The sequence below is a fragment of the Protomyctophum bolini genome (genome assembly GCF_963924005.1).
Source record: "Protomyctophum bolini genome assembly, chromosome: 21".
Classification (NCBI taxonomy): Eukaryota; Metazoa; Chordata; class Actinopteri; order Myctophiformes; family Myctophidae; genus Protomyctophum; species Protomyctophum bolini.
The window spans coordinates 23,314,061-23,337,148 of NC_137882.1; the positions used below are offsets into that span (position 1 = coordinate 23,314,061).

At 43.8% G+C, this 23,088-nt stretch overlaps 1 protein-coding gene across 4 annotated transcripts; it reads left to right on the plus strand.

Annotated features, from left to right (window-relative positions):
- Positions 1 to 13,085: 13,085 nt before the first annotated feature.
- On the plus strand, positions 13,086 to 22,932 carry LOC308336352 (uncharacterized protein). Of its 4 annotated transcripts, none has more exons than XM_080793705.1 (4): positions 13,086 to 13,375; positions 18,340 to 18,425; positions 19,680 to 19,724; positions 21,161 to 22,932. In XM_080793705.1, the coding sequence occupies exons 1-4, from the start codon at positions 13,240 to 13,242 to the stop codon at positions 21,368 to 21,370; spliced, it is 477 nt and encodes a 158-aa protein (XP_080649831.1). In that variant the 5' UTR covers positions 13,086 to 13,239; the 3' UTR covers positions 21,371 to 22,932. The 4 variants fall into 4 exon arrangements, with proteins under 4 accessions (XP_080649831.1, XP_080649829.1, XP_080649830.1 ...); XM_080793703.1 differs by having other exon boundaries at positions 13,087 to 13,375; positions 18,319 to 18,425; positions 19,671 to 19,724; XM_080793704.1 differs by having other exon boundaries at positions 13,095 to 13,375; positions 19,671 to 19,724.
- Positions 22,933 to 23,088: the final 156 nt, after the last annotated feature.

A 23,088-nucleotide genomic window follows, 5' to 3' on the forward strand; every position in this document is an offset into this window, starting at 1 on the left:
ATATTTGGCCCGGGTTGTCCTTGAGCTCCAATATGGAGAATAGATTACATAAGCTCTGCAGTTGGAATCAGAGACAATTGGATGGGCCGTTGTACAAGACAGATTTAAATTCTTTGGTAAAATCATTCGGAGTATTGTTTGATAAGGAAGTCATCACAATCAAACAAGACAGACTCTGGCATATGATGATGCCCGATTTGTCAAGAATGCTGCAGTGAGGCTGTTGTTCCATTCCCTAACTTGGAGTTAGCTGCCAGTTGATACCAGGCCTCACCCAGTAAACTACAAACCACTGATGATAGGTACCCTCACAAAAAACATGCAGTAATTCTGGTCTCTAAACTGCCTCCCCCTGGCCAGCCGGGGCGCCTGATGGAGGGGAAAGGAACTGGTTGGAATAACGTGTTCCTTCCACACGCTACGTCCAACCAGGGAAACTCCCCCCTGTCAGGTGTAATAAGGAGCAACTTGGACACTCAGGCATGAAGGAAGCATGAGTTCAAGTCCGTTGCTCTCCCCTTGTCCCCCATATATGGGGACTAGGTTGGTGGAGGGTGTGTAGAGCCCAGGATCACATTAGATAATTGACACAGGGGTGGAAAATGGGTTACAAAATTGTGGGATAAAAATAATTAAAAAACCCCAAAAAAACACTGATGTTGGCCAACAACACATCGTACCCCCATTGCCTTCAAGACACGCTCCCACCCTATAACCATTCCCGCTCACTTAGATCAGCTAACACGGAATGCTCTCCGAGCCTTTCCTGAGACACACTGGACTGTTGTACACCTCTTCAGACTCCACCCAACCCTCAGCACGTCTTCAAACACAGCAGATAGTATGGATAAAAAGAGAGAGGATCCGGGCACTCAAAGTTAAAAAATGAAAAAAATTGCCCTTTATTAAATTAAAAAGGCAACTGCCAACATGTTTCGACCAACAAGGTCTTCATGCCCTGATCCTCTCTTTTGTATCTATGTCTTGATCTGGTTTTTGATCCGTGTGAGCACCTTTTTATCATTATCACATTTTGAGCACCTATAGTTCCTCTTTTTCTCTAATACAGCAGATAGTATCTTCGAGTTCTCATGTTTTTTGTTACTTAGATGTTTTTTTTCCCCCTGACCACATATGTTGTTTAGATGTCGCGCATGTTTTTCAGGATAAGACTGTCTGCTAAATGCCTTGAATTGTATATGGATGATGTGAGACAGTGAATCTGAGGTTATGGAATGGATTCACCTTCTCTTCCCCCCCCCTTTTTGAGGGGCGCTAGCCCCTCATATGCACAGCTTTGTGTGTTTGTGTGTACGAGCACGGAATGTGTTTGTAGCACGGAATGTGATGATAACTGGGATTTATATAGCGCTTTTCTAAGTATACTCAAAGACACTTCACATGTGTGGGGGCCAGGGGAGAGAACAAAAAGAAAATGGAGACTTTATTAGAAAAAGTAAAGGCAATAAAACACTCAAAGTAACGAGGTGAAATCAAAGTCAACTCGGGAAGGCTATATTAGGTGGGTCTTCAGGGCGGTTTTATACGGTAAAGGAACTATACAACATGCAATTTTTCTATATGTTTTATACTGTTTTTATAATATTTAATTGATAATTATTGTTCATGTCACCACTCTGATATAGTCCATTGTCATTTCTGTCTGGCTTCTAAAGCGGTTTGGCTGCAGTACCACCATGTCCCCATGTGGTGGCGGCGTTGTGTGACAGTTAAGTGACATCACTATTGTAAAGGTGACATATAAGGTCATGAATATAAATAGAGAACAATCAATCGTGAATTGGCTCAACTCAGCGTAGTCTCACAACCTGACAATGAAGCCATTTATCATATTGCTTCTCTTGGCGGTTTCAGCTCTCGCTGTTGGAATGAAGCTCCGGGACCCAGCGTGCTGCTGCGCAACGTCAACGCCTTGACACTCCACAGAGATCGCTACACCACCGGCCGCCGCTCCAGCCCCGTCTCCCAGCTCAAATGTGTTGGCGGCTCCGCGGGCTGTGGGGCGGCCGTCGTTCCCCGGGCGGTCCAGTGCATCAACAAAGGCTGGGACGGAGTCGACGTCCAATGGGAGTGCAAGGCGGACATGGACAATGCATACCGGTTTGGCCAGATAGAGGTGAGCTGTGAGGGCTACGACCATCCGGGTGACGCCTACGTCCTGACGGGTTCCTGCGGGCTGGAGTACAAGCTGGAGCTGACGGAGGAGGGCCGCCACCGCAAAAGCTCCTACAGTTTCTTTGGCAACAAGCATCACCAGAGTGCTTCACCCGAGGTCAGCCTTGCATGTCTGCTAAGAGTGGCTGTGCTGCTGCTCATAGCCTATGACATCTATTTCCGTGCTGCTCGCACACAGACACACACAAGTGGCACAACAACATAAAGGACGCCTGTCGTCATTTAGTGGCCAGAAGGATGCAGAGAGAGACCATCTTTATAGGCTGTCTAACCTACAGTGGACCAGTCGAGATCACATTATGTATCTGTTTGTCCATTTTATGCCTGTATACAGCGACTACATGAGAAAATGGGGTGCATACTTAGTTTAGACTAGTCATTGGTTAGACATGGGTTAAGGTTAGGTTTAGGTGTGCTGCCACGTGGGAGGTTAGGTTTAGGGTGAGGGTTTGAGATAGGTTGTAGTTGTAGGACTAATGACTGGTCTATCCAATGACTAGTCTAAACCAAATACTGTCTAAACTAAGTACTGCACCCGCAAATTCCTTTTGTTTGTGGAGCGGGTGCTCAAACATTAAGTAAAGTAACCACAGCGATCAACGTAAATAAAGTAAAGCAAAATAAAGCGGTCAACAAAAGGCACGGCGTCCCACACTGTGTGTCAGGCAGGTGAACAGGCCACACCTTCTGGAGTGAACCAGCTCCGCCACTATGCCTGTCAATCAATCACATTAACACCAGTGACGGCCCATTCATTTAATTGACCAAAATATTAGAATAATCCAATTCATGGCTCCTACAATGCCCATATATGGAGATCTCTGCCTGTATCTATCAGTCTGTGTCCCTTTATGCCCATATGGAGATCTCTGCATCAGTCAGTAAGTGACATCACTATTGTAAAGGTGACATAAGCTCATGAATATAAATAGAGAACAATCAATCGTGAATTGCCTCAACTCATAAGTGCGAAGGTAGCGTGTCGTACAGCCACATTAATAATAATGATAATCAGTAGTCTCACAACCTGACAATGAAGCCATTTATCATATTGCTTGTCCAGCTTCTCTTGGCGGTTTCAGCTCTCGCTGCATCAATGAATTGGAATGAGGCTCCGGGACCCAGCGTGCTGCTGCGCAACGTCAACGCCTTGACACTCCACAGAGACCACTACACCACCGGCCGCCGCTCCAGCCCCGTCTCCCAGCTCAAATGTGTTGGCGGCTCCGCGGGCTGTGGGGCGGCCGTCGTTCCCCGGGTGGTCCAGTGCATCAACAAAGGCTGGGACGGAGTCGACGTCCAATGGGAGTGCAAGGCGGACATGGACAATGCATACCGGTTTGGCCAGATAGAGGTGAGCTGTGAGGGCTACGACCATCCGGGTGACGCCTACGTCCTGACGGGTTCCTGCGGGCTGGAGTACAAGCTGGAGCTGACGGAGGAGGGCCGCCACCGCAAAAGCTCCTACAGTCTCTTTGGCAACAAGCATCACCAGAGTGCTTCACCCGAGGTCAGCCTCGTGGGATGTCTGCTAGGAGTGGCTGTGCTGCTGCTCATAGTCTATGCCATCTATCAAATTGGACAAATTGGGGGCACTCCGCCTTCTCACTGTCCCGGTGCCAATCCCCCCCCGGCCTATGGCGTCGATCCAGGGTATGGCTTCCGCAGTGATTACTACAGTAACCACCACCCTTACCCTCAACCTTACGCTCAAGCCGGAGGATGTGCTTCCACAGGAACGGGAGGTGGCGGCTTCTGGACAGGCCTGGGGTCAGGAGGCGTGTTGGGGTACCTGTTTGGAAGCCACAGGAGACAACCCTACTATACAGACAGCAGACCTGCTAGAGAGACCGCCCACAGCACAGGGACACCCGCCGCCAGCACAGGGACCCGCACTGCATCAGGGTTTGGAGGAACCACAAGAAGATAGGGATCTTGCGTGTCAAACTGGAGTGATCAGCACCAAATCTTTTGTGCGCACCAGAAGGCCAAGGACGTAACCTTTTTCCACCTTTTCTTTTTTTTGAGGGGCGCTATATGGTTTGAGTGTCTGTGTGTGCGGCTGTGCGCGAATATTTGTGTGATTTTTTTTTCCACCTGGAAGTAAATGTGGAGGCAAGGCAAGATTTGCAAAAAAAAAACAGTAGAAAAATATAGGGCCTCCGGGCCCTTATCAATGGATTTTTCATGGTTTATGAATTTCTGGATTTGTTGTTTTTTATTGGCGTTGACTCAATTGTGGTTTGGGAATGTGTCGTCCCCCCCCCCCCCCCCTTTAGATTGAATGAATGAATTTTATTTATATAGCACCTTTCCAAACATAGTTACAAAGTGCTTTACAGACTTAATAATGAATTATAAATTAAAAGTTTCAAAACATCAAGAGCATCAGAAACAACAAAACATAAAATAACAAAACATCAAGTAAAAAACACTAAACAGCTATTAGTAAAAAAAAAAAAACGTATACATACAAATGTGTTTTTACAGCTGCTGTGTAAGCTAAGCACAGCTGGTCAATGTTGAGAACCCATCTGCCAAAAAAAGGAAACACAGCGCCCTCTTTTCCTTTGAAATGAGGGTGTCTGAGAGACTAGGGTCCTACTAGCTACCACATATCCATGATATCCCAGTGACATTTGGGCCCCATCATATTATTGTCTCTTCTCCAATTTGGCCACAGGGTGGCATCACAATGTGACGTCATAATTAATACAAGTGGCAAAAACAGATTATCTTTTTACAAGACAGGTATTTTGTCAGGGTACCTGCATGGTGGCTCAGCCAGTTACCTTGTGCGAGTCGTGTCACCTACAGACTTTAGCCAGTTAGTGAACACGAACAGATACTCAGCATGAGGATCTAGGATTGAAATTTGTAGGCTATACCCCTGTCTTGACTCGCACCTTATAGTATCTGAAATAAAGCATTAAAATAGGTATTTTTGTCATTAGGAGGAGGGGTCGCAGAGCAGAAGTATATCTATTATTTTTATTGAATCATTTTTTGTTGAATCATTTATTATCACTGTAGCATTTTGTATGATAAATCCATCAGACTGATGAAGAGCCGTGAGAAGTGTCTATTTGTACGTCTCTAATTGTTTTGATGAATTGAACATGGTGGACCCTCTTGTAAACAAGTGTAATGCTTAATTGGGTCGTCCACTCACAGGTATAAGTCCTTGTATTGAGTTTGTGCCTGAAATGTACTGTAATTCTGCAAACTGTTAATAAATATTTCAATCAATCAATCAAAAGGCTCGAAACGTCACGTCCATGGTGTAAAGGCCAGCAGGGAGGGGTTCTCAACGTTTTGAGCTGGGGACCCCCGAAAATGCTTTGGCCATGTCTCGTGAGTCGGGACCCCCGTCCCCCTCCCCACCCCCAATACAAATTGACTGATACAATAACCTTATAATAATAGAGAAATAAATACTAAAACCAGATATAATCATTAAGGAATGTTTATGCATTCACTATGTAGTATGTAGCCTATACTATGTAAACTCAAAATTTCCATTTTCCAGCCATTCAGTTGCCAAAAAAATCTAATAATTTGGGGACCCCTCAAAATAAGTTCGGAATATGCTTTGTTCTGCCATATCTGATTCTTCAACAAAAGGGCTCCCAGTTTCCTGTCTCCCCATTGTTTCCTTTAGGGTTTTCCAGAGTTCCTTTGCCATCTTGTTTTGCTGCATTTAATCCTTCTTAGAAAACCTTCTTAATGAGGATTTGGCATCATCTCTTCTTTTCATTAGGTCTTTTAAAATCTCATTCAGCTATGAAGCCGGTCTGGATTTGGCAGTACACTGGAGCAATGTTTGTTTACAATTATCATTTATAGAAACCTCCTGAGTAGCACTGAGTGGTTTCTGGGCATTGTAGACTCTCAGTTTGTATTTCCAAGACAAAAGCATTCAGAAATGAATTTCTTATATCCCTTATGTGTGTTAGTGCAACTCTCATACCCTGAAGGAGGCATTTTTTGTGGGATTCATCATGTTCAAGTGCAGCTCTCAGGAACATTCTCGGATATACTGTACAGCCAAACTTTGGACTTGGACAATCATCACAGTGAAATTCTCCTCCCCCAGTCTTCACCTTGTGTTTACATAATTACATTCCTCTTTGATAAGCAATGTGGGAGGTTATTGGACTGCTCTCAAACTTAAATATTTTTGACCTTTCGTTCTTGTGACTATATCTTACTTAGCATATCTATCTATGGATGCACCAAGTCTCTGTACTGTACTGTACTGTACTGTACGTCTGTCTGTCTGTCTGTGTGTAATCCACGTAACTCGAGGACCGTTCGCCCCACAGATTTCATATTCGACACGTGCGTTCCACACCACCGCAGGGGTGCAGTGGCCGGTGTCTAGTAGGTCGGACCAACGGTTGTTCAGAACCGCCCCAAAAAGGCCTCTGCCTGGGCTCTGGACATGCAGGGCCCCTGCCCATGGTCCATAACTCCATATATGGAGCTAATACCGGACCAACGGTTGTTCAGAACCACCACAAAAAGGCCTCTGCCTGGGCTCTGGACATGCAGGGCCCCTGCCCATGGTCCATAACTCCATATATGGAGCTGGCCTGTTCTGACCTCACAACACTCCATATTTGAGCATGCCTGACAAAACACTCCATATTTGGGCATGCCTGACAGAACTGCATAAGTCTCTGTCTGTGTGTGTGCGGTGTGCGTGTACTGTTGTAATCCATGTAACTCGAGAACTGTTGGCCCCACCAACTTCAAATTCGACACACACCACCACAGGCGGTGCAGTGGCCGGTGTCTAGTTGTTCGGACCAACGGTTGTTCAGAACCGCCCCAAAAAGGCCTCTGCCAGGGCTCTGGACCGGGCCCCTTTGTTCCATTGTAACGCTTGAATCTTGGCTCCGTATTCGAATACCAAAATTCTGATACTTTGAAAGTCTGAATTGTGTCTGTCTCGTTATGTTATTTATTGGTGTTATGAGTGTTTGTTCCATTGCAACGCTTGAATGTTGGCTCCGTATTCGAATACTTCTGATACTTTGAAAGTCTGAATTGTGTCTGTCTCGTTATGTTATTTATTGGTGTTATGAGTGCTCTCCTGAAGATCTCTTTAACAGTAGATCCCAAGAAGTGTAAGAATGGAAGCATTAATTGACACTGCCTCCAAAAGATCAAATTGGTATGATTTAATTTATTTTAGTCAAGTTTAGGCATGGGTTTGTTGTGGTTTACGATTAAGTTTAGTTAACCACTTGTCTTAAACCGTGTTGTTGTATAGCAAAATAATAGTAATAAATAATAATAATAATAATAATTAATAATAAAAAATAGTTGCAACGATTATGTGGCATCCTCAGATTCCTCAGAGAATGACCATGCAGCTGGCAGGAGTGTTTTTCAGGTATTTTCCACCTCTCCCTGTTCTAGGCTGTGGTCCCGACGGGCTTAAGACATCAGACAAAGCTCAGAGATCTGGGCCTGCATCCGACCATGCATGCTCAGACATACTGGACTTCCTGTCAGGTCGTCTTAAGGTGATGACTATAGACTGGGCACTGCGTTATCTCAGATGCACTGACCCTCAACACCGGGCTGGGTTCTGACTCCTTGTATATGCACTTGTCTGCATGGCATCGCACACTCCAATGCCATTAAGAAAGCACAAGGGTAATTAACCCATTCTGGGCGGGAACCCCTTTTGGTGTTAGCCTTATGTTATGCTTTAGCTATTTAAAAATAGCAGATCTACAAGCTCATAGCATGCCACTGGTGCTTGTAGGTCTGTTATTTTTTTTAATCAAAGAACGACTGACATAGAAACATAGCTTTTTCAGAAAACTGTCAGGATGTAGAAGACATTTTTAGAATCTGATCGCAGATCATTAACATCGACGTCTGCCTACGAGATGGCCTACAGGGACAAGGTCATATCAGTGGGCATCCTGACAAGCTGCATCACTGCCCGGTATGTGAACCATGCAATCCAATGTCAATCTACAACCTACCAACGTGTCGCCTTGTGACCTTGTAGAATGTAGATCATCTATTTACGAAATCAATGGAAGCATGCACGACTCCAATTCGTCTCAATCTCTCTGAGCATTTGACCGAGTCAGGGAAGTAACTTTTAGACAAGAGAATACCAGCACTCACGGAACTGTCCTTTTAAGGCACTTTATTGTTCCTCCTTTGTTATCGGTTATAGGTTTTGGTTAGGCCAAGTTATTGTTTTGGTTGTCTCCTTTTGTTCTGGGAACACCCCAAGTTAGACCGCTCTGCTTTAACTATAATAATACTGCCTACTAGTCATCGCTATTATAAAGGATTGCCAATATACTTGAAAGTCGATTAACTTCCATCATGTATTTATTTGAGTCTTTTTTATTGAGAACAACACTTTTTGTACCTCTGTAAACGTTATGCTTGAAGTTCAAGTAAAACCATTTTCAACTTTGCAGTGTGGTTTATTCCTTCCATATAAATTCCTTCGATTTTATATGTTATGCATACCCTTTACCCCTAGGCTATTTGGTGCGTCACACACACACACACACACACACACACACACACACACCCCTGGCCTACGGCCCTTGTCAGCACCACTGACGAAGGCCATATGCCGAAACGCGTATGTTGTTGTGCTGTCTGCTTTGCAGAATTCCATGACGAAACATCTATTTTCAAATAATTTCCACGACAGGACAGGGACACTAGGGTTAGGACAGGGACAGGGACACTAGGGTTCATGTGGCAAACAAACAAAAGCCCAGGGTGTATTTAAGGCTCTTAAAAGGGAGGAATTCCTTAGATTTGCAATTCATTGGATTCTTGTGGTCCAGACTAAATCAATGGTAACAAGACAACTCACCCCGTTTCTGTTTTCCTCCCAGAATTGTCCCCAGTGAGGGGTGGGAGAGGCTGGGCATGCAGACGGCTGGACTTTGAATTTCTCTAACTATAAACTTTCATGACAGCAGACTAGCCTAAGTACAAATATAATTTATGAAAAGCTACTACAGTGAAGTCTGTTCACAGAAGTTGTTGTAGGATATGCGCATGGGGATTATCTGACGAGGTACCATTTGAGTGGGAAAAACCTTACATACTAAATAATACTAAATCGGTGTATGAATGTGTGTGTGAATGGGTGAATGTAATGCACAATCTATGTAAAGCGCCTTGGATAAAGGCACTATATAAATGCACCATTTACCATTTACCAAGGTCAACCACACCAATGCAACTCAATTAGTTGAAAAAAATGTCTCGTCCCATCTCAACCCTTTGGTGTGGTTTGGGCTCAAGCCAAGGAACCAGAACTCTAACTTCATAATGGGAACAATGCATCATGTCCTGCAACTGCAATGCATCATTGACAATGTGATGGAGATGGGGTGTATAGGTACAATGTAGCCTATATCTACCTTCCACTTGAAGGACAACTTCACTCTAATTGGTCCTTACTAATGTTCATTATAATATTATGGTTACGTCAGTTATAGTGCCATATTTTTTTTATGCTTGGTCTGTGTTTCTGGACTGTCCACAGCCCTACTCTGGGACAAAAAAATATAGGATATTATAAAGAGTATGAGTGAAATCGTCCTTTAAGTCTTTCGTGTTGCACAAAAGAGAATAACCGATCTACAAGGTCGTAACAAGGTGCTTAACGACGCCTTGTGAATTTTGAAATGTTTCCTATAATGCCAAGTTGGAAGAGGTTACGAAAGGTTCCATGGAGAGACGTATCATCACAAGCCAAGGATCATGGCAGTTGTCTGAACAGAGCACCGGTGCCACCCCGCAACGCCTTGCACGCTTGTCCTCACTGTCAGTGTACAGTACAGTGGCCTGTTCCCTAAATCACAGAGCAATTACATGGTTTACGAGTAACCTGAATATAAGTTACAAGATTGATGGTACTGGCACTCTTGGTTACATAATACTGTACTGTGTAGGCTACATACACATCGTTCATTTTCAGGACTTTAATTTTACTTTGGAAAAGAGCACAGGCCGAAAATTATATTACTGTTACTTCTTCATGATGGATTTATTGGATTACAAGCTGCAACATTAAACCTCTGAACGGAATGAAGATAAATAATGTAAAGAAAGCTATAATATTCCCACATTTCTTCTGGAATTTGTTCCGGAGCTGAGATTCATAGTCAGAGGGTCAACCGGGTGTTTTGTAAAGGACCGTGCATGGTCCGTGGGTGATGCTGCGGGTCATATAATACTGTGTAAGATAAGAGTTAATGCTATAATACCACAGTTGTTTTTCTTTGTGATTTTTGGCTGTGCATTAAAGGTCTGCCGCAGTGGTGTCATGGTGATTTGTTTCAGAAAACTGAACGGAACATCACGCACACACACACAGCGTCCATGTGTGCATCACATTGCGGCATGCACACAGCACAGCGGCATAGCCTAGAAGCCTATTGGTCTACTTGCCAGCGCTGCAGTACCAAATTCCCCAGCATGTAGAAACTGCCGGATGCTAACTTGCAAATGTTGAGCAATTTTCATAATTGGCATAATATGTGACCATACCATTAACAACCTATAGAAGGCAAAATATTCAAAATTTCATCATGCTTTATGTTAGCATGTGACGTGTCAAACATGTGTGGGCGCGCATAGAGCGCAGATTTTTGGGGGTGGTCTTTTTTTGTGCCATTTCATGTCATTGGACAGTAAAATAAGCAATATGTTCTCATTAGTCTGAAACAAAAACTGACTGATGGCAGATTAAAAGATAATTATTATGATAGTGGAATCATCATTACTTGTCAAATGTTCGTCTTGTGGCTTCCGTCCATACATGTACATCTTAGTACTGTATAGCTCCCCTACAGAGCTGTTGTGTGACGTGCGCAGTTGCGCACAATATTATGTTTTATTAAATATGCCATAACTTATAATATTATGCTGTAACACCTTTGACTCATTCTTTAGCCCGGAAACACACCATTTGTGCGACAAACAACTATACAAGGATATCAGGCGTGACGCTATCTAAACCCATAAAACTATCCTCTCTGTGCCTACGGAGCACTATCACTCGAGCCAGAGTTACGCACGCTCACATCACAAGTTTAGGCAGTGTGTATAGAGTTAAGGCAGTGTGTATAGAGTTATGGCAGTGTGTATAGAGTTTAGGCAGTGTGTATAGAGTTAAGGCAGTGTGTATAGAGTTCCAACGCGGGCATCAAGGCCAGCATGGGAGACATACTCCTGCTCGTTCGCTCGTCCGACGCTCACTTCGTATGAAGTGGCAGGAATTGAGGGAATACAGGGGAAGATATACACTACAGTATATACACACACTCACAGCTTTTAATCTATGGCTCTTATGAGGCAGAGATTTATAGCTGCTTTTCACCTTATGAGTCGGAGCACTGCGCGAACACTCATGGAGAGAACACGACTAAGGCTGGTCGTTCATAGCGTACAGTTCTCACGCCTAAACCTGTATAGAGTACTGGGACACAAGGGGTTAAATGTTAGAATACAGTATACATGCGTGGCTAATTTACTTCAACCCGGCTCTTCTGAGGCGTTGAAATATAGCCACTTTGACCTCTTTGGACTGGCACTGTATGCAAGTCTCTCCAGCCTGTCCTCCCTTTCTCCATCCGTGGAAGGATTGAGGGAGGTGGCGAGCCGCTATCATCATCAAACATAACCATAAACATAAACACATAGTCCATTCCTGGACTTGCGGATCGGGGCGCGCCCGGATCCCCATATCTCGCCGCCTTCCTCCCCGCTCGGGGAAAGATAAACACTGGCAGACTGTTACTAAGAATTAAGTTGTTAAATCAAACTAATTAAACTTACCCCACAGAGTGACAGGAAAAACACAGACAACGGACATACTGTATTATTGGCTAATCAATAACACGGGAGGCCATCGTAGATTACACTGAAGTATATCAAGAATCAAATGAATTTACAAAATAGTGAAAAGATAGAAGACAAAGGAGAACAGACTCCTCGGGCAGCCTACAAAAATTAACAAGCACAACTCCCTATTCTTGCTATGATGCTATCTAGTTGAGTAAGAGATAAAGTTTAGAGGCGTGCAAGGAATCATCTTCTGACTGAACAAAGGCAGATTCATACTTTTAACACCTCGGTTCACACGTCATTATTAGAGCTATGACTCTTCCAGGCGTGCTCAAAGCAATGTGCACGGGCGTCCGTGTGCACGAACGTCCATGGACACGCATCTGTCCAGCGTGAACGCGTAAAGGTTTATTTCAGTTCATTTCTAGCCAAGGTCAAACTGTGACGTCTGCTGCTAGGAGAAACACAATATACAGCGACTGCAATAATGTATAATGAATGCAATCAATGCATACATTCAAGAAGACAGAGGCAGGTTAAAAACACTGTTTCATGAGTATATACATCTGGGGTCACACTCACAACACATCATTTAAAACAGTATTACAGTAGGTGAAAGTTGCCCACCCATATAAGCCCTTATTTGCCCCCCAAATAAGCCCTTGTTTTCCCCCACACAAGCCCTTATTGGCCCCCATAAATGGCAAAAAAATAAAAATAAAACATTTGGCAAAAAAATAAAAATAAAACATTTTTTTGCCATTTCCCTTTAAAAAAAAGAAAACTTTTATGTTTTTGTTTTGAGGGAAAGGGCACTTTCTGCAAAAGGGCAGGGGCTCTAGCCCCCCTAGCCCCCCCTCTGCACGTGCCTGCAAATTAAGGCATGATGCTCTGAGTCTAATCACTGCACTGTGAAAGAGAGAGAGAATTTAAAATCAAGTCACTCACACAGGCAGCTGTCAAATCAAATCAAGTCGTTATCCAAAGCCAAAGGTCAGGTAACTCAGGTTCCATTCCGACCAAACCCCGTATTTTAGTGTGATGTGAAGAAGGGGCGGATACCTTCTCCCTTCATAGAGGTTGGAGGAGATGATCAAGTGAGAGAAGAAGACGACCACAGGAACAAGTGAGATGTTCTGAGAACAAGTGTTTGAGGAACAACAGGCAGGCTCCTTTTAGCTAGACAACATGAAGATCACAGCTGTGCTTTTCTTCATTCTCCAAGTGGACCTACTTCTTGTCAGTTCCAGCATGTTGTCGCGGAGCGAACTAAAAGACAACAGCATTAGTGCTACAGAAGCATCCCAGAGTAAACAACAGACAGGTGAGCGCTCGTTAAATTAAGCTTCATCCATTTAATGTTTAAATACAATTATCAGTTTGCTTCTTTTTTCCCCTCTCTGTCAGGTGAGACCTAGGCCTACGTGCCACAATATTATAATATTTATAGCCTATTCTAAAAGTGAAGAAAACCAATATTAGGCCTATAAGAACATCGGGTGAATTGTGGGAAAACATTGTTTTCTTAATTATTAGTGCAAGATTTGTTTATTATTGCTAATTCGTAACTAAAAACAAAATATTTGCCGTGCTGCCGAGTGTTTTCATTCTCTTTCACGCACGTCTAGGCTGCATGTGCATCAGTGCATGCTCAATTTAAATCATCTTTATTGTCAATTCGTTTCATTTATACCGCATCTCAATTAGACCACAGTGTAGAACAAACAATAAAATGGCCTACTTAGGATAAACGATACCAAATAAAACTGAGTAGGCAGCCGCATAAGAGGGTTTTTTTTTTTTTTTAGGCACAGAAGAGTGCGTTGATTGATGACATGACATATGTTAACACGTTTTAGGAAAAGGACACAACTGTCTGGTCTAAAAGTCTTAGTCTATATTTATTAATATTTTATGGACATATCCATACTTGGCCGCAATTTGCTACTCTAGATTTTTTTTTAATAATAATGGATTAATGTAGAGTTGCCATATTGACTCTCTACTCATCCAATTGCGTTTGCGATCTGAATTAAACAACGTTCAACTCACCAACATTGCATCTCTAGGCCAAGCTTGAATTATCCTCTTTCAACTGCCGAGCTTTTTTTCTGACCCACGAAGACCCACTCGTCGTATGTCACTGAACGGTCCTGCATACCACCTGTTTCGATTTGCACATAATGCAGGAGGCAGAAGCGCGATCCGTTAACAAAAACGAGTGCTTCCCTAGTCAATGGAAGGTATTGCAGATTCATCCCATTATAAAAGATTCTAGAGTTGCAAGTGGAGTGGTTAAGTAATCAATTTGCAGGTGTGGGGTTGCCATGGCAAGCCATACTAGGCAACCTACTTTGGGCTGGGCAAGTTGGGCTACCCTTTTTATTACATGGAGTGCGCAGTGCCCGGTAGCTCTGGTCCATAGCTCTAATGCATAGCATTTAAATGAAATGAAATCTAAATCTAAATGAAACGCATTAGAGCTATGGACCAGAGCTAAGTGCCTGGTATCTCCAGAACCACCAAAAGGCTCTGGTCAGCTCTGCCAGTGGGCCTAATTAGCCCATGAGTCTTGAATCAAATTGATTACTCAGTTTAGCACTCTTCACACACAGACAAATACAGAGATCTCCATGTGGGACACAATCCGAGCTGGAGAGTCAAGGGAGGGCTAGGGCACAATTTGACTGTGTGCGCTACACAGTATTTAACATTAATACGCCCCCCCCCCCTCATCTAGACTGAATGGCAATTAAACATTGAGCGTTGGGGTTTGGAATGTCTCATCGGCACATCCCTATACTTTTCAGAGATATCGTATATATTGTGATAATGTGAATTTGCACATTCTATGATTTGCAGTTCTATACCTTAATTTATACTTCTGTAGAACGACTGTTTTGTTAGCCGAAATGATAAAGTATTTCGGTTTAAATGTTCTGTTACTCCTTTCTTCTTTTAGTGTTTGTTACCTTATAGGTGGTGATACAACCACCACAGTAACTTGAACAATAATCATAGTTATACTGTCAATTTATGACACCTTGTAAAAACCTTTGGCCCCAAAATGCCTGTAGGCTACACTGTACTACATTTCTTCTGATACGCCATGGTTATAGCTGTTCAGACTGGCATAGCATAGGTTTTCTGAGCGGTGCCAAGCAAGCACGCCTTTAAGTGACTGTGTGTGTGTGTGTGTGTGTGTGTGTGTGTGTGTGTGTGTGTGTGTGTGTGTGTGTGTGTGTGTGTGTGACCTATTGACCCCTGCAGCTGTTTTTAGCAGTCAGCTAATTGGGGGCGCATTGGGGTCTCACACACACACACACACACACACACACACACACACACACACACACACACACACACACACAGTTCCTATAACAATAAAAGTATAGTTGCTCACAGTTCGCACAGGTGCAGGTTTTCTTTATGGATGTACACTACAGTCAATTTATTGCCCTCTAATATTCGGCAGCATACTTTTTTATCTTATTGGCAAACTCACCAATATGTGATGCCACTCCAATATGTTAAGGGTCTCTTGAAACTATTTGGCAGCTGTTTGAGGCTAAAAAACTCAGTTAAAGCAGCCATCATTTTCTTCCAAAGGGATGATTCATAGATTCATATTTCATGCTAACCTTTTTGCGCAGACAAATGAAAGCCTGGGTATCGAGGCTACATACTAACTAAAGAAACCAAAAGTATGCACAACATTTTTTCCGACTGTTCTGAAAAGCACTCATAATTGGCAAATCTGCCTTTCTGTGTGGAGTTTGCATGTTCTGCCCATGTCCCCCTAGGTACCCTCACAAAAAACATGCAGTAATCCCCCTGGCCAGCCGGGGCGCCTGATGGAGGGGAAAGGAACTGGTCGGAATAACGCGTTCCTTCCACGCGCTACGTCCAACCAGGGAAACTTCCTCCTGTCAGGTGAAAAGAAGCAGCTTGGAGTCCGCTGCCACAACACTAACACGCCATTTCAGACACACCCCAGGAGAACTTTAGTTGACCTGCCTTGACCTCTCAACTCTACCCTTAAGGCACCATACCATTGCACCTCCTGGAGGGGTTTTACTAGATTTACATGACGTGAGTTCATGGTGAGCTAGCTGTCCCATTTTATGTGAGGGAACTCAGGGGACATCCTGTTCCATGGAGGGACAACCTTCACAATTATTATTTTTTACAGCCAGGCATGTTTGCACCTGTGCAAAATCTCGCACAGTAAAATTAACTCAAAATATTACCATGAGTAATGAATGGGCAGGCTATGGGGGGTATGGAGGGTTTGTATAGAGGTTCACGTGTCTTCGGCGTGCTCTTATCTAGCGCCACACATTAAAAAAACAGCTTCCCATCATGCAACTGTAACGCGTGTCACATGGTTTAAAACCCATTTTTCTCGGAATGTAGGCTGCACAGAACGCGGACGTTCTGGGATCATTTCTGATGTAATGCTGCGTCGCAGTTACAATATTAACACTTTGGAAGAGAAATACACTTTAGTAGACACACAGACTTAGTAATGGCGGATTTGAGAAAACGGAAACTGCAAAAGCTGGGTTGAAAACGCAGATGTGCAGTGAGTGACATCAGAGAACAGGCACAGCACAGGCATAAACAGCATTTCCGCATACATTTCCGCATACTTAGACCCATGTATTTTGGTTGGCCACTTGGCCCACATCATGATTTAAAAACTGCCTTCCATCACATGCCCACTGTGCTGTCCATTGTAAAACGATGCTATTTGAAACTAAATTAGCTTATATCATTTGACAACATTATCCAATATACAGTACATATTTGTGTATTATATTTCCAACCAGCTGGAAGTATTCTGAGCATCTCCTTAGCTCATGTTTCTCAGTAACTTAATGCTCTTGGACAGCAACCTCATGTAGTCTACTATGTGAGTGCAAAGTGTACACGCAAATGGTGCTTTCATATTAAAGGGTGTGTAATTGATGTGTTTTCGTAAAAAAAATCACACCTGTGTGAACTGAGTGGTGCAATTCCCCCCCACCTCTCTCGCTCTCTCTCATTAGCAGCACTATCCCTCTCTCCGTTTCTGGCACCTCCTACTGGTACTAATAAGTCATATACTCGTGCTCATGGCCACATAGGTAGGTAGGTAGACACGGACATTGCTGGTTGTAGGAGTGGTTGCACCACTCAAAAAGAAAAGACAGAAAAAAACATTTGAGTGTCCCACTTCAGTAGAGCACTCTCCTCTGGACCACAAGGTTCGGGGTGTGTTCCCAGGAAAACCGCCGAACTCAGCAAATGATTAATATGGCTTGAGTGACTATGATGTGTAACAAATGCTAGGACATTGAAAAGGGGAGAGATTCATGCCCCTCATGGGGCTGGCGCATTGAAAAGGGGATATGCCCTCATTCTGTGTGTTTGATCAGGGACAGGTTTGATTGATTGATTGAAAACTTTATTGAAAATTAATTCAAAAGGATATAGACACAAGAAAGCCGCTAGGCTTGTTTCCGTTGTGGTCCTTTTGGGGAAAGGGGACATGGGGAGTAAAAGGTCCTTTTGGGGAAAGGGGACATGGGGAGTAAAAGGTCCTTTTGGGGAAAGGGGACATGGGGAGTAACGGGTCCTTTTGGGGAAAAGGGACATGGGGACTGGGGAGTAACAGGTCCTTTTGGGGAAAGGGGACATGGGGAGTAACGGGTCCTTTTGGGGAAAAGGGACATGGGGACTGGGGAGTAACAGGTCCTTTTGGGGAAAGGGGACATGGGGAGTAACAGGTCCTTTTGGGGAAAGGGGACATGGGGACTGGGGAGTAACAGGTCCTTTTGGGGAAAGGGGACATGGGGAGTAACAGGTCCTTTTGGGGAAAGGGGACATGGGGAGTAACAAAACAAAACAGACAAAAACAAAATACCATTTGTATTTTGCCCTGACCCTGTTCCTTTTGGGGAAGAGGAGCAAAAAACAAGAAACTAAAACACAGAAAAAGTACAAAAACCCAACCAATAAGTTAATAACGAATAAAAACTAGATCCCCATCTCTCCAGCTCTTTAGTAAACAGAACATATATGTTCAGTTCAGGAGACAGAAGCCACAAAAACATCACCAGCTTCAATTGCATGATCCATTTCCACCTGCTCATTTTGTATTATTGTCATTATTATCATTATTCATTTTAGTTTTGTTTAGAGCTATTTAACATTTCACTTACGCATATCATTTAACATAAAAGATCAAAGCCAGGAATCTCACCACATTCCACACCTTTACAGACTCCATATTGTTTCCCACAGTGCCTCTGTTGATGAAAGGGAAACAACGAAGCGAACGAACGCTGTTCTCTAGAAGAGTGAATGATCGTCAGAGGCTACATGCAACGGTAAGTTGGGATATATACTGTATACAGTAAGTTGTTTTGATTCATCGCCGGCTAGCGGCTCAAGGCTGTAAAGTATATCGCTTCATTGGCAAAAGGTTTACATTTTTTAAATTTAAGTCACAGAGAAGTGAATGTAAACAAATCAAAACCCATGTGAAGTGAGGGGCGCTCTTAAGGCCTATTCATAGTCTGGATTTTCGGTGGTGAGGTGACCACCGGAGCTGAAATAACGTTGAGCGGTGGTGAGTAAAAACAGAGAAGGGCTGGAGCGGTGGCGGTGGTTTGCTCTTCACCGCGGCTCGTGACGTCATGTTGTAGTTCGGTGGTCACCTCACCACCGAAAATCCAGACTATGTATGAGCCTTTACAGTATCGTCATACATCACATTCCGTGCTCAAACAATCAAATCGTCACAAATGTCATTCCCGCCAATCACAATTTGTTGTCTTCACTTTTCTGTCCTCACTTTTGGCTTCAATGTTTTGTGTTTACACAGACACCAAAGGTTGGGCATAGGAGGGGCTATAGCGCCCCTCAAAAACAATAATTTGCTACCTGGAAGAAAATAAAAAGACAATCATAATAATGTTTGGTGGGGGGACAAATACTGCTGTTCTACACCTTTCTTTGTGGATGTATAATATTCTTATTTGTTTACATAAACTTCAATACAAATATTGGTATTGATATTTTAATATTGGGATCGATTTTCAAAAATAGATTTGTTGATTGTATGATTCGTGCATCTCTACTGGTTGGTGTGTTGACCACATTATCGCAACATATACTGTACTGTTTTTCAGGCGTTCCTGTCTCTTCCGTGATTGATTGATTAAATACTTTATTAACACATTATTTTAACAGTACATGTAGTACAGTCAAATGTTATGCTAAAAGATAACACAAAGCGTTTGCTTGGATACGTAATCTTTGCTGCAGCCTGTCAAATGTTGCACAAACATATTTGGAGAGGAATAAGATGTGCTACAGTACATACCACATTTGGAAATGAGCCACGTGATTGTGTCATTGCAGCAGGTTAACGTTTTGGCTCCTGGAAAGCATCCAGAGTACAGTACGTGCAGTGCATTGTACAGTAGCTGCCTGGTTCTGTGTAGCTCACCGTAAACCCAGCAAAAATAAGGCTCTCGGATGTCAGAAAGACGAGGAACAGATATTGACTATAATATTTAGTTTTGTCTCATGTTTGGCTCCTCCTTGTCTATTTTTCTCTCCCACCACAGAAGCCCAAGGCGCTGAAGACGGTCACTGAACCTAGGAAGCGGTCCCCTCCTAAGGTGATGCCAAACCCTGTCAGCCTTAGAGTTGCTCCATGCGTGGGGACAGCTCGTACTCCCGTTGCTGTGACTCCTGTGTTATAGCTGCCAGCCTGCCACTGTTGCTTCTTCAGTGATACAGTATTTGTCAGATTCAGATTCAGATGCCTTTATTTGTCATTTGTGTATACCGGTACTATACACACATAGGAATTTTCTTTGACATAAACATGAGTGCATTCAATTATTTTTTCACAAATAGACAGACATAAGACAACACTGTGCAGGGTTATACAGTATAGTTCATAGTGCATCAAATGTTGCCGGTGATTAAAGTGCCGGTGTCACTAGGAGGCAGGGGTGGAAGGGAAGCCAGAGTCATTAAGCAGCCTGGCAGCTGAGGGGAAAAAACTTTGTCTGTGGCGTCTGGGCTTTCGTAGCCTTCGGCAGCCGCAGTCTTCTCCCAGAGGGGAGCAGGGTGAGGAGGCCGTGGCCAGGGTGGGAGGGGTCGGCCATAATCTTCCTTTCTCTCTTCAGCGTCCTAGAGTCGTGCAGGGACTTGAGGGAGGGCAGAGGGCGGCCAATCACCCTCTCCGCAGAGCGAAACTGCTGGAAGACAAATGTGCAATGCAGAAAGAAAACTCAGAAACACATAGTAGACCCTATTTGCACCTGGTTTGTGTTTTGTATCCAGATAGTGTTATAGGTACAATTCAAACAGATTAGATTTCCACTTGCCATATGTTTCCCAGTATAAACTAAACACTTATAGAGAGAGATGACTTCCTCACACACGGTAGGTAATTTGGAGCAGGTGCGATGATGACGAGGCATATACAATGTAGAAAGGAGGGACACCACCGCACACCGCCACTTGCTGGGTTCAGAGCATTTATTTAAGAAGCAACGTTTCCGTCTTGCGACCTTCCTCAGGCTTCCAAGGTCGCAAGACCGAAACGTTGCTTCTTAACCCATTTTGGGCGGGCATTATACTTTAGCTATTGAAAAATAGCAGATCTACAAGCTCATAGCACGCCACCGAGTGGTGCGCTACGAGCTTGTAGGTCTGCTATTATTGAAAGATCGTGAAAATGCGGCACAAATCTTTGAATATATATTCTTTCAGAAGACTTTTTTTTAATTTATTTCGACGTCAGGCCTATAAAGGCTCTGAACCTAGCAAGTGGCGGTGTGTGGGTGTCTCTCCTTTCTACCAGTATAAACACTGAAATCTGATTTACACATGCAACAAGCATGCTGGTCTCATTTCATTTCCACTTACCGTACATCCTTCAGAAAATGGAACTGCCTGGAAAATCCTGTAACGCTATAAAATGGCATTTTGTCTTATGGTGACGACCCGGTTGGCATTTCCATGGTTCGGCGGCGGACAGACAGACAGGCCGGTCTTATGGTGACTGATGTTGTGCTCCGTGTTGCTTTTCTTTTCACTACAGAATCCCAAAGCGGGCACCGAATCCACAAAGTTGTCCCGTTCCAAGGCGATTCCAAACCCCATCAGCCCGAGATGCTCAGCGCGTGGGGATAGCTGTGTTCCCCACGGCCACTCCCTCTGCTGTGGCCCCTGTGTTAGCTGCCACTGTCGCTTCTTCAACGCTATCTGTTACTGCCGGAAGACAAACTCTCAATGCAGCAAGAAAGGATAAAGGAGTGCGAGCACATAGTAGCACACTGCAAAGATGGACATGCATGTGCTCATATAAAATACATCCAGTAGATGTGTGCGTGTCCACATAGGGAGGCGCATACTATGGTCTGACGGAGCATTGGTTGGAAGGAGCATTGGTCCGAGGTGTGTTGGGGGTCGGGAGAGGGTCGGGGTTAGGTTTAGGTGTGCTGCCCCAGGGGAGGTTAGGGTTACGGTGAGGGTTTGAGGTAGATTGTCGTTCAGACCAATGCTCCGTCGGACCAAACGCCAAAGTCGGACCAAAGTCATTGGTGCATTTCCCAGGTTTTTCCCCCTTTTCCCTCCCTCCCTCCCCCCTCGTCCCCCGGTCTCATGTCTGTCTTTCTTCAGATGGATTACGTCCTTATGGCATCAAGACAACAGGACAACATCACTTCAGAATGAAAGAAAGAGAAACGACAAAAACCAAGAACGAAAGTATTTACAATATTGTTGAGGGGTACACAAACAAAACGGATTTGTACTTCGACCATGGGAGGAGGTTAAAGGGTGTTTTACAAAGGACCAGTGAGATCACACAAAGTCTGCTCTCAGTGGGGCAATATGTAGGCTACCGTCCAGTTGTTCCACATTTGGTAGAATTTGTCTAGTTCTTAGGATGTATGTTTAAAAAAATTGAAAATATCCAGGACTATCCCGTTTGCTGGCTGCCATACAGGAGCACCTGCAGGAGCTTTGTGTCTCTCGTCTGGTTCAGACGTTCAATGTGGCCATCCAGGTACAAGGTTGTGAAATTCAGAGGTATTTGAGTCTTAAATACTGAATACTGAAATATTGTTCCAAAATACCTTCAACTTGGGGCACCCCCAGGAAATGTGAAAGTGATTGGCTTTCTTTGCCCCACACTGCTCATTACATTCTCTTGGACATGGAGACCTCTATAATACCTCTTCAGAGAGACCGCTGTTTTGCACAATCTCTTCAGCTCTGTAACCTATTTTTCTTCCCAATTTAGTCGTTGCCAATTCCATGCGGTTGGCCAATCCCTGTGCCAACCTCAACTGTTTGGTCCGGGGAGTGTATAGACATTCTAGACACTAGACAACCATGTGTCTCTTCTGAATCACTAGTGACTAGGTTGGTCAGGGTGCCTGTTATGCAGGGAGTGGAACTAGTTTCATGTTCCATAATCCATAGTGTTCCTAGCTTCCTCCTGCCATGCAGTGCGATCTGAGTGAGACACAAACACACAAACCGTACATTTTACTTCCGCATACGTCACGGTCTATGACTTGGCCAACCGAACCACATACAAAGCTGTGAGCGCATAAAGTGTGCTCTTCTCAACTGTATAAGATACAACCTAGTTGTCTTATCGATGAGTCCTGTGATGTGAACAGATGGGGCATGCATGTTTTTTATAGTATTATTCATATTGGTCTTTGGGAGACATGCTGTATGGTGTTCTGTACAAAAACAGTGTTCCGTATGTATGGTATAAATGCTTCCCTCATTTGGATGTGTACTTTTGTTGACCCAACATTCCTCATAAGAATGTGCTTGATTAAAAGGATGCATTGGCCTACTAGTACGCAAGCAAGTACTGTCGACCGCTACAAACTAAAATCTCAGCTTCTCTGTGAAAGAACGTTTGAAATATTGAATTATTAGGTTTAGCTATTTGCTACGTACCTAGTTTTTGGAGGTCAAAAATAGTATTGTTATAAGTATGGTAAG